This window comes from Puma concolor, chromosome A3, assembly GCF_028749965.1.
Source record: "Puma concolor isolate L17-30 chromosome A3, mPumCon1.1.hap2, whole genome shotgun sequence".
NCBI classification, from domain to species: domain Eukaryota; kingdom Metazoa; phylum Chordata; class Mammalia; order Carnivora; family Felidae; genus Puma; species Puma concolor.
In genome coordinates, this window is record NC_141669.1 from 74,255,439 (window position 1) to 74,272,895 (window position 17,457).

Consider the following 17,457-nt stretch of genomic DNA (forward strand, 5'->3'; position numbering starts at 1 on the left):
CACATATAGAAGTCCTATTACAGGGGCGCCTGTGTGACTCAGTTGGTTAAACATCAGACTCTTGATCTTGGCTCAGGTCATGATCTCACAGTTTGTGAGTTCAAGCCCTGTGTGGGGCTCTGCGCTGACAGTGTGGAGCCTACTTGGGTCTCTCTCTCTCTCTGACCCCCCCACACTCTCACTCTTTCTCTCAAAAACATAAATAAATGTTTAAATAGAAAGTCTTATTACAAAGAAATATAACACATATCAAATTTCACAAACTACATGATTTTATTTATAAAATTCCACACACTGACTACTATTGCCCATGCCATTTATGTATTCCTCAGTTACAGCTCTCATTCTTCAAAATAAAGATCTTTGAAATTGTACTCAAAGTGTTACTCAATATTTTATTAAGGTGATATCCCATGGGCATCAAATTGCCAACACTATGAAAAAAAGGGTTAGTATAAAAACAATACAAAAGTATTACAGACCATAGCTTATCAATATTATCTTCGTTCCTTTGATGGGATTTCCTCATGTAGTAACTTTGATTCGTGAAATGATTTCATTTACAAAACTATTATTCTTTGCTATTACCTCAGCTTTCAGCTGTTTTAACTTTTTCGTGATGTTTTCTTCTGACATTTCAGTAAAAGGCACTTGCTTCACCTTGGATAAAAATTCTTGAATAATTTTTTCACCTTGCTGAAAGACATATGAATGATCCATTAGTCTTTAAAATGTCTTTTTAAAAAGTCACACTGAACTGTAATGAATTGTTTCTTTAAATTTCAATCTAAACACACCACCCGATATTCAAAGAATATTCTTTAAACTACAAGTGTGCACTATCTAGAATATACACAAAGGCCTTAGTTGACCATATTTCTTAATAGCAAGTTATTAAAAGACATTTATAAATATCTTTCCAGCTGCTAATAAAAGGGGCTGAATATTTTAATAGTTTCCAAATCCCTCACCTTTTATAATCGATGCATAAACAGTCTTCTGGGAGAAAAAGAACTCAAGGTTTATAAATACTGTAAGGCATAAATAGTCACTGAAAATTCAGTACTCATACACATACAGAATTTTAAAATCAGTATTATTTTACTGGCCATTTATTGCCATTCTAAAAAACATGGCTATTACTTGCCATGTCATTTGTGGGCAAATCCCTTAACCCACATTCCTCATCCATAAAATGGGATGATAATATTACCAACCTCCACAGGGCTGTTAGGAGAAATGGAGAGTGAATATGCGTGCTTAGAAGTGCCTAGAACAATGCCTGGCAAAGGTAAGTACTATGTAAATGTTTATCATCACATATGAAGCAGAACTAAAAAGCCTGTTTTTCATACAGGGAGCTAGTTGGTGATAAGTACCTTAAGGGTTGAAAGGTAGATATTCAAATGGTAAGAAATGAAGAAATATTTCTCTATTAAATAACAAGTGCACTTTTTCAAATAAAGATAAAATCTAGACTGAGCATCTTCTTTAGCTTAAAATTTTTTCAAAAAAGTGTAATTAATATTATCAAAAGTACATGGTTTCTGTTCTAATTGGAAACCAGGAATTACATGAAGGAACCTATGTAACCCCAGATCACCACTAGGTGTGCTGGTGACACCAAGACCATTTCACAGCAACCTTCCAAACTTAAAACTGGCAACGAGATAGAATACGTTTCTCTTGCCAGTATAGGTACAACAGATGAAACTAGGCCTTTTCAAAGCTTAAAAGTCATACACAATAATCTACTGTAACAATTATCTATCCTTCAACAAAGAACACCACCAAAAACTCACTGGTTAAACCTAAAGACATGACAAGAAGTTCACAATGTATAACTACAGTAAATGCTGCCAGGACCTAGCAGTGAATTAAGATTCTTTTATTTTCATTACTGCAGAGAATCCTTTAACTTCTAAAAAATACACTGGGCACATGCTTGTACCTTCCTGTGCTAGTATCTAAATTTCACCCATCACTTAGAGATAAGGCCTAACTTAAGATGAACTTCTCCCATGAGAACTGAAACATTCTGCCCTCAAAGAGCTTTCCAGAATAAACATTTGTCATATACCACTTAATTAATCTCTATGACATATTTTTCTTTTTAAGATTAAAAAAATTTTTTTTCATGTTTATAAGAGAGAGAGAGAGAGAGAGAGAGCACACGAGCATGAATGCGGGAGGGGCAGAGAGAGAGGAAGACAGAACCTGAAGCAGGCTCCAGACTCTGAGCTGTCAGCACAGAGCTGGACACAGGGCTCAAACTTGCAAACCGCGAGATCATGATCTGAACCAAAGTCGGATGCTCAACTGACTGAGCCACCTAGGCACCCCTAAGATTTTTTTTTTTTTTTTTAATTTTCTTTTTTCAACGTTTATTTATTTTTGGGACAGAGACAGAGCATGAATGGGGGAGGGGCAGAGAGAGGGAGACACAGAATCGGAAACAGGCTCCAGGCTCTGAGCCGTCAGCCCACAGCCTGACGCGGGGCTCGAACTCACGGACTGTGAGATGGTGACCTGGCTGAAGTCGGTTGCTTAACCGACTGCGCCACCCAGGCGCCCCAGATTTTATTTTTAAGTAATCTCTACACCCAACATAGGGCCTGAACTTACAAACTTGAGATCAAGACTCACATTCTCTACCAACTGAGCCAGCCAGGAACCCTATGACATATTCATTATTCTTATCTCCCCAGCCAGATTCTAAACAATTGGAAGGCAGGAACTATGTTTCTTTCTTTGTTATCATCTTAACTAAGCACTGAGTAAATATGCAAATAACTGGATTTGATCTATTTGTTTATGAAGTAATCAAAAAAGTGCTCAGACATCTTTTACTCCTTTGAATTACTTACTTCAAACCTAGACTAGGGGTGGCTCAGTCAGTTAAGCCTCCAACTCTTGATCTCAGTCAGGATCATAAGTTCAAGCAAGCAAGCAAACACACACACACACACACACACACACACACACACACACACACACCCCAAACTTTTAAAGGGGGCGCCTGGGTGGCTGAGTCTTGTTAAGCATCCAACTCTTGATTTCAGCTCAGGTTATGATCTCAGGGTCCTGAGATGGAGCCTGTGTTGGGCTCCGCACTGGGCTGGAGCCTGCTTGAGATTCTCTCTCCCTCTCCCTCTGCCCCTCCCCAGCTTGTGCATGCATGTGCACTCTCTCTCTCTAAACAAACACACACCTAGACTAATATTCCTGTCGTCATAGGTTTTAAATCTGGTACTTTGAAATGCTCTCCTTTGGTCATGCACATAGTGTAGAAAGAAAAAGAGATGAATGAAGTCTTTGCCATGCAAAGAAATCTAAGTGAAAGCCAACAATGAATGATCAACAAATAAATATTAGAATCACATAGGGAAGAAATAACTCATCTTGGTGACCTGACAGATATAATACAGGATTAAATAATTACAAAAACAATCTGACAAACCTCTCTTTCCAGATAGCACCTCTTTGCTGCTGGTTCCATTTCACCATAGTCTTGTGATTTTCCAATATTCTGAAACTCCTCTAGTTCCAGGGCTTTTTGTTTAGCACACTCTATTACATGCCTAGGGAAATTTGCAAGCTCTGCAACATGAATCCCGAAACTTTGGTCACAGACACCTATGAAATTTGGGGATCGTGAGGAACAGGGTAGAAAAAGGCAGCAATTAATGTAAAGAGAACTTATCCATCGCACCCTGTAATTAGGAAGCTTAATTTTGTATTTCAAATACATTAGCCAAATGTTTCAGAGTAACTTAGATGAAGGAATTTTAATTAGGCCTTAATGGAAAGTAACTAGGACTTGGCACAAAATGTTATATTCTATCCTTAACAAATGTAGTAGGAAAAATTTCAGGGAAAAAAAGGTTGGTAAGAACCCTCAAAGGTCTACACAAATATCAGATTCTGAAGAAAAATTAATCAATTCAATCTTCCTGAGGTCTTCTCATTTCGTGAGGAACTAAATGAAGTATTAAGGAAAAAAAAAAGATAAATGTGCGTCACTAATTAAGAGCATTTAATTCAAAACATACAGACTTATTACTCAATGGTCTATCCTCTAGATCTGCCTACATCATTTTCTAGAGATAATGACTTCAGAAAATTGGCTAGATAAATATAAATATTTACAATACTGGTCTTAGAAAAGTTACTTACCATTCTTACATAATCTTATTCTGATTCTAAACTACTGCAAACACATGACTACTGATTCTAAACTACTGCAAAAATTCCAAAAAACGGAATTTTTGACCCAAGTCACTAGTAAATTTATTGATTAGGTAGCTTATCTTCATCCCCATTTGCAGAAAATAAACTGACTTAAGACATTCCTTCCAGACATTTAATACAAGTGATGCTCGCAGACAGTTAAGATGGAGATTCCATTTTTGCCTCAACTATGTATCAACTATAAAAATTTTTTTGCCTAGTTACATTATCTCTGACGTTCTGGGGCTGGAGATGGATTGGATGGGTTTATTCCTATCATCTCCTCACATCATCTGGTCTTTTAAAATTCTGAACCCATTTCTTTATCACACAAAACACAAAACGAAACCTCAATTTCATGCTAAATTCCAGGTCCAACTAAAAGTATCTTTATTTTTTATCAATAATAACTCAAAAGGATTCCCAATGAAGCATAAGCAACAAAGAATAAAAGAACCAAAAATATAGCTCACTTATGTGCAACCCACTAATGCAGGAAAATGTGTTCCTGGAAAATCAGAAAGTCATCTGAAAAAACTATTCCAACGATTGGTGAAATGTTTAGGCAGCATGTTAATCTCATCAACCCTGTAAGCTCATTAGCTGCCAGACCCACAAATGACAAACTCTTCTGAAAGGATGAAATGCTAACAAATAAGTCATTTTGTATGTGAGAACTACCAACAATTTCAGGATTTGTGGAAACCCTACCTTTAAATGAACCTGTTCATGTAACACACTCTTTAGGGGCACCTGGGTGGCTCAGTTGGTTAAGCGTCCAATGCTTGATCTTGGTTCAGGTCATGATCTCACAGCTGATGAGATTAAGCCCCGAGTAGGGTTCTGTGCTGACAGCACAGAGCCTGCTTGGGATTCTCTCTATCTCTCTGTTCCTCTCCCCCCGCTCCCGCCCCCATCTCTCAAAGTGAAGAAATAAACTTAAAAAAAAAAAAAATACAATTAGATAATTATAATAAATAGTTTGTTAAAAAGCCTTGGAACTTCAAAGCTTATTATTGTCATTAGCCGTAGGTAATCTGATAAGAAATCATGCTGCCATGGTAGAGATAGTACAAAACCCTCTGTGATAATGTTGAAGAGTTATTCTTTCTGCAACTGTGTTATGATGAATGTCTACTATGAGACACAGAAATATAAATAATGTACCACATCCTTGTACCCAGATTATGAATTTAAAGGTAAATGTGTTCTGTACAAATATCAACAATTGATACTTAGAATAAGGCAATCACTGATGATGTCAAGGGTAGTAAGTTTCTCACTGTCACACCTGAATCTACGGTACACTAGCAGTACACACTCACCTTTCTTCACCTGATACAGCATAGTTAAGGTCTCTTCGGTAGTTAGTGCTGTGACATGTAGGTTATTAACAGTTGGTATCTGATTGGCCAAGGCAGTAAGTTCATGAAAATGTGTTGCAAACATGCAAAAAGCACCAATCTTTGTTGCAATGTACTCTGATATAGCCCAGGCTAATCCAAATCCATCGTAAGTAGAGGTTCCTCTTCCCAGTTCATCTATGATTATTAAAGAATCTTTGGTTGCAGACCTGAAACACATAATTAATGAAAACTCCCCGTTATATAATATGTGGTAATGCAAAAAAAAAAAAAAAATTAAGGCAATGTAATAGGAAAGATGCGCCACACACATAACAGATTATCTTAATATATAAAAAATTTAACAGTGAATAAAAAGTACTGAAACTTAAAAAAATGGGCATGGCCATAAATAAACAACTATGGAAAAGGAAACTGAATATTTTTTAAATTACCAATCTCACTAGCAGTAATCAATTTCCAAATAAATCAGCTATCATTCATTTCTTGCCAATCAAATCAACCAAGATTTTAGAGATTAATACCATAAGAGGATGGGAAAAGAATGTCAGCATATGGACACCTGCATGTACGCACAGCTGGTGGTCATGTAAATTCCTGTGCCTGCTGCAGCCCTACCAATCAGACATTAGCATTCTTTCTTTTCTCATTTTTAACTAAATGTAAGGAGGGGAATTTTTTTCCCTCAATCAGAGAATGTAACAGTTCTTCATGTGCTTACTGGTCATTTATTTTTCTGTGAATTGCCACTGGCATCTTTTGCTTATTTCTTTAATTTTTAAATTACAAATATTAGCTTATTGACTAATTACTATACCAAATATTTGTACCACCTCTCTAATCATCAATAGTAATTTACTAGGGATCTACTATATGTGATGTACTTTAGAAGATACTAAGAAACAGAAGGCACAGCTTCCCTACCTTTAAAGAAGCACCTAAAAGTGAAACAAAGAGATTTTAGTAACCTCTAAAATAAAAAATCTAATAAAGTTAAAGGCATGTTGAAGAGTTCACAGAAAAAATATCCATGACCTGAGGCTTATGTGACAAGGAAAGACATCAGAGAAGTAGAATGTCTGTCACTAAGGCCTTTAAAGATTGGAAAGGACATGGGTAAACACTCCACATAATTGTGAACAGCGCAAGCAAAAGCATAGTAGTGGCGGAGGTTCTAAGGTGAACAACTGCCAGAAATCTTAAGAAGACAAATTTAAAAATCAAAGAAGCTTTCCCCAACTATTACCAATCACCCTTTAAGACAAAAGTTCATAAGAAAACTAGTAAACTAGATGAAGGTTCTCAGATGTTTTATAGATGAATCTGCAGATGTACTTCTCACAGGACAGGGACATTCATTTTCATTTTGAGGGGACTGGGAAATTCACTCACCTGAGAATAGAAGCAGTTTCTAGCATTTCAGCCATGAATGTGGAGACTCCTTTCAACTGACTGTCACCAGCCCCTACTCGGGCTAAGATGCAGTCCACAATGGACACTTCTGCTGACTCACATGGCACAAAACACCCAATCTGGGCCATGAGAACTATCACCCCAGTTTGGCGAATATATGTTGATTTACCTCCCATATTAGGGCCTATAAAATAAATTACATCGAAAAGCAAGATCATTAAATTTATTTCTGCGAATAAATTTTTAGTCTTCAACTGCACATTTATGACTAATCACCTAGGTCATATGACATGGCATATAAGCAGCAGAACCATCAACTACCTAAGTAATGGTATTTTCTCTTCAGTCAAACCTACACTGCACCCTTCATCAAGAGGACCCATGAAAAATATACCTTACCTGTAATTTGCCTAGAAAAACCATAGATTTTCTCACAGCTCACAGAACCGCCTACGTGATAATTTGATGTCACCCAGAAAAGTAGTACACACCTAAATGATTAACTAAACACTATAACTCATTAATAAACAAGGCTATTAGTGAATGGATTAGTATGGTCAAATGTTTCAAATTACTTAAACTCCACACTAAAGCCCTAAGAAACAACCCCATTTTCTGCAAAAGTACAATTTCTTTGCTTGGGTTAGATTATATTAACAACTTGAAAATCCGTTTGGGGAACTAGAATATTATCACTGACTATTCCCCCAATATATTTGTCCAAAGACTCCCACCCATCCTCCACTTCTGTTTTCTAGAATCTGGTTAAGACGTAAAAACACTTTAGTTTGAAACATGCTACATTAGTCTATAAGCAAACTTTTCTCAAATTTCACATGAATATAGTCCCATGTCTTTAAAAGAACTGCTACCTTAAGCTGAGGTCATTCAGCAGTCCATTCTACTTGACCTTCAATGACCTCTGGCTAACGGTAATCTTTAGGTTGAAGGGATGTTCTTTTTTTTAAGTAGGCTTCACGCCCAGAGTGGAGTCTAACGTGGGGCTTGAAGGCATAACTGTGAGATCAAGACCTGAGCTGAGATCAAGAGTCAGACGCTTAACTGACTGAGACACCTAGGCACTCCGGAAAATTCATTTTTAAATACACTAATAAACCCCTTGGAACAAAAGTTTTATATAAAGATGACATTCTCTCATACGGGCCTCCCCCTCCTTCCAAATCTTCCCTGTAACCCAAATGTGAATATATTACTAACCAGTATGATTAATGTTGTTTTTCTAACATCAAGGATTAGAATTTGCTTCATCAGTCTTAAATATTTCCACTCCAAAATAAAAAAAAGGAAACATTACCCACCCCACCCCCAAAAAGCCCATAAATTAGATGTTTTTGGGGTTTTTTTTTGTTTTACCAGTAATGATGTGGAACATCTGTTTATCTTTTTCAAAGTGAACATCATTAGGAATAAATGCAACTTCATCTTGAACTTCAACACATGCATGTCTGGATGCTTTCAACGTAATTCTTCCTTGTCCTTTCTCCAGAATGACCGGTCGTACATATGGAACAGGTGCTCCATTTGACACATGTGCAAAGCTGACAACAGCATCTAGCTGAGCTAATACATCATTGAGTGTCTGCATTGGTTCTACATAACCTGTATAAAAACAGAAAATGTGCATAGGAATACTGAAAAAAAAATACATATAAACAGCCACAGAAATATGTTTAACTTCCCTATTTGGGAATTTAAAATCCATTTTCTAATTTATATACTTAAAATATTAACAGAAGTTTGCCATGCTAAATTTGAAAGGAATACCTAAAACCTCACGAGTTTAAAATGTATTACTACATCTTCCCCTAGTATGAATGGATTTCAAAAATAGAGTGTGATGCCTTCCCTTACCGAAATCCATTAAAATTAAAAAGCACACAGCTGCTTATCTTAGGAAACATACAAATACTAGGTTTAAAATATAATAATGTGACCATCAAGGCCTGTGCATGTATAAACTTGACCATATAACTGTTACTTGAGTTTTTTCTTCCCACCAGTACCACATGCAGTTGAAATTTAGCATAATTTAGATCCCTAATTGTCACTTAAAACACTTTCAATGAGATTCTCCTCTCCAAGAACATTAATACTAAAAGCTATTATGTACACTAAAAAGTCCCTGACACATGCCAGGCAATGCATGTTTAAGCAATAAAAATGGTCAAAACTTATAGAATAGGTTCTAAATTTTAATAGCTTGGAGGAGTTGGTGTAACATAACACACACACATTATGTAGAACTATCACACGGGCATCAGTGTGTCAAAAGCTTCAAAGGACATTCAAGAGAACAGTGTTTTAGAAAAACATTTATGAGTTTAATCAAATGGCAGGATATATAATTCATCTTTGATTCCCTTGTTTCCCATAAAAGTGATAAAATGTTTTGAAAATAAAAATTAACTTATGAATGGTTGAATACAAATAACTCTCTTACTGTTTCACCATTTTCAAATTTATTCCGTTTTACCTAACATGTACTTCTTTTAAAAAAAGAAACAGCTCACACTACTCTATAATGTAGGAACAAGAACCTGTGAAATTACTTAAATATTAATGGAGTACTTACTGTAATTACTTTAAAAAAGGAAAACCGAAGCCTCTTATTTAAGTCTATACTTGGTATCTTACATCATCTGGCTCTTAACAGCATTACCTTTTCTGGTGTAATAGCTAAGATAGAAAACTACAAAAATGATCCATTACATTTTAAAATAAAAATAATGCATATATTAGACAAGAAAAGGCTTCATTTAAATTCAAGGTAACTCTAAATAAAAAAAAAACCTTCCATTTAAATGTTTAAAGCTAGCAGCTTTAACCTAGTAGGTGCTTGATGAATAGGAGCTAGTAATTTTTTTTTTTTTTTAAGGAAGTGTGAATATATAGTATTTACAGCATCCTTAAAAACGCAATCTAGACTCAGGAATGTAATTCAACTGAGACTGTCATGCCACGATTATCTGATACTGCCAAGCAAAAATGTAATCTTTACAAATCTCACTCACCTCAACACCAATATATAAAGTGTATTAGAACCCTTTAAGTTTTATATTTCTGATTTACTATGAAAACTGCTAATAGTAAAATAATTTACAGAATTATATAAACACACAGTTTTCAAATGACTGTTTACTCCTAAATAATTCAGCATGAAAACAAGGACATCCCTCCTACTTACTCACAATACAAACCCAAGAAATAGGACACCAATACCGTATTATTTCCTTTTAAGCTTCGCCAATTTGTCTGAAGGTTCTTGATAGCTATTCCCTACCTCCAACTCCTAGTCCTGGGTCCAATCAAGGACTGTCTACTGCATTTGCTTGCCGTGTCTCTTTAATCTAGATAGAACAGATCCTGCCCATTCCTTTTTTGCTTCCACGACACACACATTTTTAAAGAGTACAGGCCTTAAAAGTAGTGTCTCACAAATCTAAATTTATCTAAGTTTTTCCCTTCTCACTCATTATCACGTTAAACATTTTTGTCAAGAATACCTCATGGGCAGTACCGTGCTCTTCCCTCTACATCACATCAGGAAGCATTATTTATGATGTCATTTGTCCCATTATTGATGATGCCAACTTTGATCACTTGTTTGAAGCAGTTCTTTGGTTATCTTTTTGAAAGGCACAATAAAAGTGTCCGTGATGACAGGCAAAGCCTTCCAGTTTAACATATCAGCCCTACCCTGTGCTAACCACACATTCATTCCGTACTACAGGCAATACCAGTGTCACGTCATGCAGTCTGCTCAACAGTGCCCTCTAGAATAAACTCTGGAAATCTGCAAAACGGCACACAAAACCCAAAAGAAGGCTTCTTGCCTCATGTGTAATTTCTATTTGTTTTTCAGTGGTACTTATTTCCAAAACTTAGAGCATGAACCCATAGATAATCTAACATTATTAGTGCCTTGTAGCCCTTGGTGTTTCTTTTCCTTGTTACAATAAATTTGTGCTTTAAAAACAAAAAAACAAACAAAACAATAAATTGCACTTTTATGTATATCTGTTTTTCAGGCTGTTCCCATTGCATTCCTTAGCCTGCACTAACTTATCTTTCTACTTACAAGAGTAACTTCCAGCTACTTGTCCCACCACAATACCTATAAAATACTTATACGCAGTCTAACATAATAAACAGTCACAACATTTAACAGCTGTTAAAAAAAACCACTTTTCAAACATCCTGATGTTTCTATTACTAAAAACCAGATTACATTCAGAACAGTTAATGTACTGGTCTATTCAATTTACCTGAAGAAATATTGACAATTTCTTTAACAATTGCATCCTGGGCTTCCTCATACTCAGTTTTATTTTTGGTATACTCTTCATTGAGAGAAGTCAGTTTACTGCAAATCAAGATAATGATATTATTAAAAATATCAAAACATCTACTGGAGGTAATACATACTACATAAAATATATACAGAGTATCTATCCTCTAAAGAACCAAAACAATAATTAAAATGAAAATGTGAGTAGAAAATGGGCAACTCATTAGGAGAAGATGTGGCTGGAATTCACTATGTTAACATTTACGCTGTTTAGAAGAGCCCTTCTTTTGATACTGAAGGCTGTCAAAGTAAGGAAAATGTTTTGAAAACCAAATCTCATTGAGTTAAGAAAAAATGAAACTATAGGTTGAAATAAAAAGTGAAGAAAGATAATAAAGTGAAGGAAAAACATTCACTAATATCAAAGGAAGGGAAGGACATTGAAAACAAAAAGACAATGAGGTGCCTGAGGGGCTCAGTCGGTTAAGCATCCGACTCTCAGTTTCGGTTCAGGTCATGATCTCACGGTTTCGTGAGTTCAAGCCCCACATTGGCCTCTGCGCTGAAAGCACAGAGCCTGTTTGAGATCCTTTCTCTCTCTCTCTCTCTCTCTCTCTCTGCGCCCCATCCCTACTCATGCTGCCTCTCTCTCAAAACAAATAAATAAATAAACTTAAAAACAAAAAAACAAGATGGGGGGCACAGAGAAGACAAAAAGGGGGAAGCATTCACTAGATGAAGGAGGGCATCAACCAAGGCAATAATTGTGAAGTTGATGGATTAGCCAATGGCATAATACACATACACAGCTCAAGAACAGTGCACAGGCAAGGAGCAGCAGCAGACCATGAAACAGGCAAAGAGAAAGAATTAAAGGAAGAAAAACAAGAGGCAAAGATATTATAAAAGTGAGACCACTATGTGAAGGAAGAGTAGCAAGAGAGGAAAGTGGAGGGGGCCAGGGACAAGACTGTGCAGGTTACAATACAAGTTCCAGATTTTTCTGGATGGCAGACAGACACTGGAAGTTTTTAAGAAGGAAAATCATAGAGGCGCCTGGGTGGCTCAGTTGGACTTCAGCTCAGGTCATGATCTTGTGGTTTGTGAGTTGTCAGTGCAGAGCCGGCTTCAGATCCTCGGTCTCCCTCTCTCTCTGTACCTCCCCCACATTCACTCTCTCTCTCTCAAAAATAAATAAACATTACAAAAAAAAGGAAGAAGCGGGGCGCCTGGGTGGCGCAGTCAGTTAAGCGTCCGACTTCAGCCAGGTCACGATCTCGCGGTCCGGGAGTTCGAGCCCCCCGTCGGGCTCTGGGCTGATGGCTCGGAGCCTGGAGCCTGTTTCCGATTCTGTGTCTCCCTCTCTCTCTGCCCCTCCCCCGCTCATGCTCTGTCTCTCTCTGTCCCAAAAATAAATAAATGTTGGAAAAAAAAATTAATTAATTAAAAAAATAAAAAAATAAAAAAAAAAGGAAGAAGGAAAATTATATGATCAAAGACTCAGATACACAGTAAACGTTTCATTTGTTGACCAAAATGAATTAATAAATTTTCCACAACTTTTGGAATAAATGCAATCAGTTCTATCTCTTCTACATATATTATAAATTAATCAATGGTGTGCTTCAAAGACGGTTATAACACCCCACAAGTTCTGCCTTATCTAAGCCAAAATATACATATATATTTCTTGAGTCAGGGATAGTTTACTGGAAAAACAACTACTACTAAATTTAGCTACAGGAGATCTAGGAGTGAGTATCTAATGTTGCTAGCTGTCTAACCCTGGGAAATTGGGAGTTTCAGCTTCATGTAAAAAATGAGAGAAATAAACCTACTTATTTCAGAACTGTAATGAGAAATCTAACAGATGGATTGTTTTCATTCCTGGGGTGTCTGAACACCTAGAATAATGTCTGCACATAAGAGGCACTCAAAGACTTGCTAAATAAATGGATAAAAGGGGATCACATATACAAAAACTACTTGTAAAGTACAGGGACTATTGAAGAGGGGTGGGTGTTAGGCTGCCATAAATTCTAATATAGTACAGAAGGAAAAAGATAAATGCCCCCACCCAAGTAATGGAAGATTTATTTTCTTTATGAAAACAAATTTTTTTAAGTTTATTTTTGAGAGAGAGACACAGAGAGCAAGCGTGGGGGAGGGGCAGAGAGAGACGGAGAGAGAAAGAATCGAGAGCAGGCTATGCCCTGTTAGCACAGAGCCCAACACGGGGCTCAAACTCACAAACCGTGAGATCATGACCTGAGCTGAAACCAAGAGTTGGACACTTAACCGACTGATCTATCCAGGAGCTCCACAGAAGATTTATTTTAAAATAATTCTTTTTTCACCCATACATAATTTGCCTCAGAAACTTAACATCAGTGAAGGAAAAGAAAAACTCGCAAAATCTTTTGTCCATGTTTATTTTTGAGAGAGAGAGAGACAGAGAGACAGAGAGAACGAGCAGGGGAGGAGCAGAGAGAGAGGGAGACACAGAATCTGAAGCAGGCTCCAGGATCTGAGCTATTAGCACAGAACCTGACGTGGGGCCCGAAGCCACGAACCACAAGATCATGACCTGAGCCTAAGTCAAACGCTTAACTGCCTGAGCCACCCAGGCGTCGCCAGAAAGAAAAATTTTTTAAAAAGCAATAATCTAATGAGTGACCTTGCTAAGGCTGGTAGGCATCTCCCTAAACTAATTTATAGATCCAATTGATATAGCAGAATTTTTTTTAATTGGTAAATTATAGCAAAGTTTTCTTAGAAAAACCAAACATGAAAATAACTATAAAGCAGAGATATGATGGGGAACTAACTCTAACAGATATGGAAGTATAGTATAAATAACTGTAATATAATTAATCTATTTCATATTGACAAAAGAATTATGGGACAGACACGTGAAAGAATCTTAAAAACAGATCCAAAGTGTCACTTCAGTCAATGAGGAAGAGAAGAGTTATTTAACACGGGGGTGTTGGAACACCTGACTAGGCACTTATAAGAAAATAATGTTTCACTCTTACCTTATGCCTTGTATCAATTAATAAGGTAAAACTTCCTTATCATACAGCATTCACATTTCACAGAACAATTTAGTTCCATGGAACTAATGAAGACTTAATAAAGTAATATAAATACAAACCTGTTGGTAAATTTAACACCATTCTTCTGGATATCTACTGTACTGAAGTTTTTATTGTTACGAAGGACTTTTTCTTCCTTACACGTTACACGGAAATAATAACCAAACTGTGCACTGGAATCCAGTTTAATCTGTTTGCCAGGATCCAAGCCTTCAGGATAAGGAAATAAAGAAAAAGTATGTTACAGATGTCTAGAGCCATTTTTTAATAAAATGTTTAAAATAATTAACTCTAAATGGTGAAAAACATACTTTTATGGCAAGACAGTGTAGTGGAAATGATCAAGATTAACTGGGAAAGAGTCAAACTTCACTTCATTCAAAAACTACATGAATGAAGGCTGTCTATAAAATCCTTAAACTCTTGCATTAATGTTATTAGCTTCTGATGTCGAAGCGCTTTCTGGGTATATCCATCCGAAGGTGCAGAGTACAGCAGTGGGCTAAGATATGGCCCCTTCCCTTGGAGAGTTCTGCACCAGGGTTCTTTACTTCACTAAACCATTTCTCTGGAACTATTATAAAGGATGATTAAAGTGAACAAATACACTTTCCAAACAAAAACTTAAGACTCTTGACAATGAAACTCTAGAAAAACTATAACATGTATTTTCTGTTAAGGGTAGGAAACTTCACAAAATAAGCAATTATCAATCAGCTAGAGTTTGTACACCTAAGATTTTTAAGTTTCTCTAAGTCTGTCCTCATCATCTTGCACATCAATGTGATCTTTAGAGTACAAACCAGAAGAGAGATCATACCTACAAATTTAACTGCTAAAGCATGGCTATGAAATATCAGTAGCAGCAAACAACTAAAGACAGACCTCACTGGACTGGGGAGGAAATCACTGTCCTGGAGAGGAAAGAGACTGTAGAAAAAATGTAGACAGCGCTATGAAACGAGAAGTAAAGTAAGGCAAAGATTCTTTACCTAGGGTCTAGTCCATACATGAATTCTCCATGGAAACTATTTGCAAAACTTTTTGTATATGTAGGTATGGACATATTTCAGGAAAGAGGATTCATAACTTTCATCAGATTCTTCAAAAGTTTAAGTATTACTGCTCAAGGGGTCTTCTAATATGCTAAGATTTATTTATTCATTTAACATACATGTGAGAGATGCTCAAAGCAAAGAGGTTTACAAATTCAGAACAAATCTGTGTGAATAGTCTGAGACTAATTGGGGGAATTAATAATCTGGTAGGGAAGGCAGCCATTAAAAAAAAAAAAAAAAAAAGCTGAAGTTACTGAAGTAGTAGGGAACCTCAAAGCCAAATCAACGAACTATTCCTAGTAGAATTAGGCTTGTAGTGGAGGTGACGTTTAAAGCAGACCCTGTTTAAAGGAAATGATGCAAGGGACTCTTGGTTGAACTGTCTGGAAGGAATGTGGGATCATCCTTGGGTTAGCGAGTTAGTAAGAGAGAAGTCTGGAAGAGGGTGTGGCTCTGAATGCAAAGTATTCCTGTATGTTAACCTGAAGTGTTTGTAATTTTACTGTGCAGAAGAAAAGCCTGGCAATTTAAACAAGGAACTGGCAAGATCCACTGTGTCCTCCTGGGAAGTAATTCTGGCACCAGTGTGGATACTGTATAGACAAAAACCTCCAATGAACCCTTCTTACCTAGATCTCTTGCTGCACTTACTAACGTTGACTGCATCTTCTTTTCCAAGTCATCCATTATTTCTCTTAATTCACTCAGATTAGGATCAAATGAAGGTTTTACAAGGAATTCATGGTTTTCCACCTACGGACAGAACAAAGAGCAGCATTTTTTTTTTTTAATGTTTGTTTATTCTTTAAGACAGAGAAGCAGAGAGAGAGAGACACAGAATCTAAAGCAGGCTCCAGACTGAGCTGTCAGCACAGGGCCCGACGCGGGACTGGAACTCACAAACCAAATGTGGGATCATGACCTTAGCTGAAGTTGGAAGCTTAACCAACTAAGCTATCTAGGCGCTATCTAGGCGCCCCGAGAATAGCCCCAAGAATAGCTACATTTTATAAATGATGGGTAAAGAATCCCAATGTATTTTCTTTCATTTAAATGTCACTGTGTTTTGAGTTAAACTTATGTTTTAAGTTACTCAGCCAATACTTTAAAGAGTTTCTATTTATTAGGAGATGTAAAATCCTGTTTATAAGGAGCTTATAGAGCTCTAGATGTCCAAAAGTTACTTGGATGAAAAAATGCAGTGCTTCTTTCACTAGCAGCATTCAGTATTTTTAATTACAGTTCCCCCTAAACAATGTTCACTACATTCTTCCTAAACATTACTAAACAATGTTCAATGTTCATAGCCTATAACAGAATGTGTAGTTTTTACCCAAACCAAGGATGCATCTTAAGATCTCAAAGTTTACCAAAAAAACTATAGAATTTTATTTCTTAAAATGGTAAGTTCATCAAAATCTCTCAAGTACTTTGTTTCCCCTAAATTCTTATCAATAACAGCCAGCAAGAAATCATAATGAAAGATCTCACTTACAATGGCAAATGTATACACAAGGTATTTAGAAACAAAGTCTTAATTATATAAGACTTTTATGTTAAACTCACAATTTACTTATTTATATATTTTTGAGGGAGGGAGGGAGGGAGGGAGGGAGAGAGAGAGAGCGCGAGCAAGGACACCCATGCAGATTCACAAGTTGGGGAAGGGCAGGGGGAGAGAGAATCTTAAGCAGGCTCCATGCCCAGCACAGAGCCTGACTTCGGGCTATGATCTCACGACCATAAGATCATGACCTGAGTCGAAATAAAGAGTCCAACATTCAATGGACTGAGCCACCCAGGTGCCCTATATAGGACTTTTATTTTTTTATTTTTGTTTATTTAGTTTTGAGAGAGAGGGAGAGCAAGTGGGGAGGGGCAGAGAGGGAGGGAGGGAGAGAATCCCAAGCAGACCTCGCACAATCAGCGCAAAGCCCAACATGGTGCCCAAACCAACCAACCTCAAGATCATGACCTAAGCCGAA

At 36.8% G+C, this 17,457-nt stretch overlaps 1 protein-coding gene across 2 annotated transcripts in view; it reads right to left on the reverse strand.

Annotated features, from left to right (window-relative positions):
• Positions 1-249: 249 nt before the first annotated feature.
• Positions 250-17,457, reverse strand: part of MSH2 (mutS homolog 2) — an 82,411-nt gene continuing 65,203 nt past the window's right edge. For both annotated transcript variants that reach the window (XM_025932036.2, XM_086701150.1), the window contains 8 exons: positions 16,102-16,225; positions 14,474-14,624; positions 11,294-11,391; positions 8,382-8,627; positions 6,987-7,191; positions 5,556-5,803; positions 3,461-3,636; positions 250-696 (listed from right to left, as the gene is read on the reverse strand). In XM_025932036.2, coding sequence (XP_025787821.1) covers positions 526-696; positions 3,461-3,636; positions 5,556-5,803; positions 6,987-7,191; positions 8,382-8,627; positions 11,294-11,391; positions 14,474-14,624; positions 16,102-16,225 — 1,419 coding nt within the window. In that variant the 3' untranslated portion in view covers positions 250-525. The remainder of the gene's footprint in view (positions 697-3,460; positions 3,637-5,555; positions 5,804-6,986; positions 7,192-8,381; positions 8,628-11,293; positions 11,392-14,473; positions 14,625-16,101; positions 16,226-17,457) is intronic.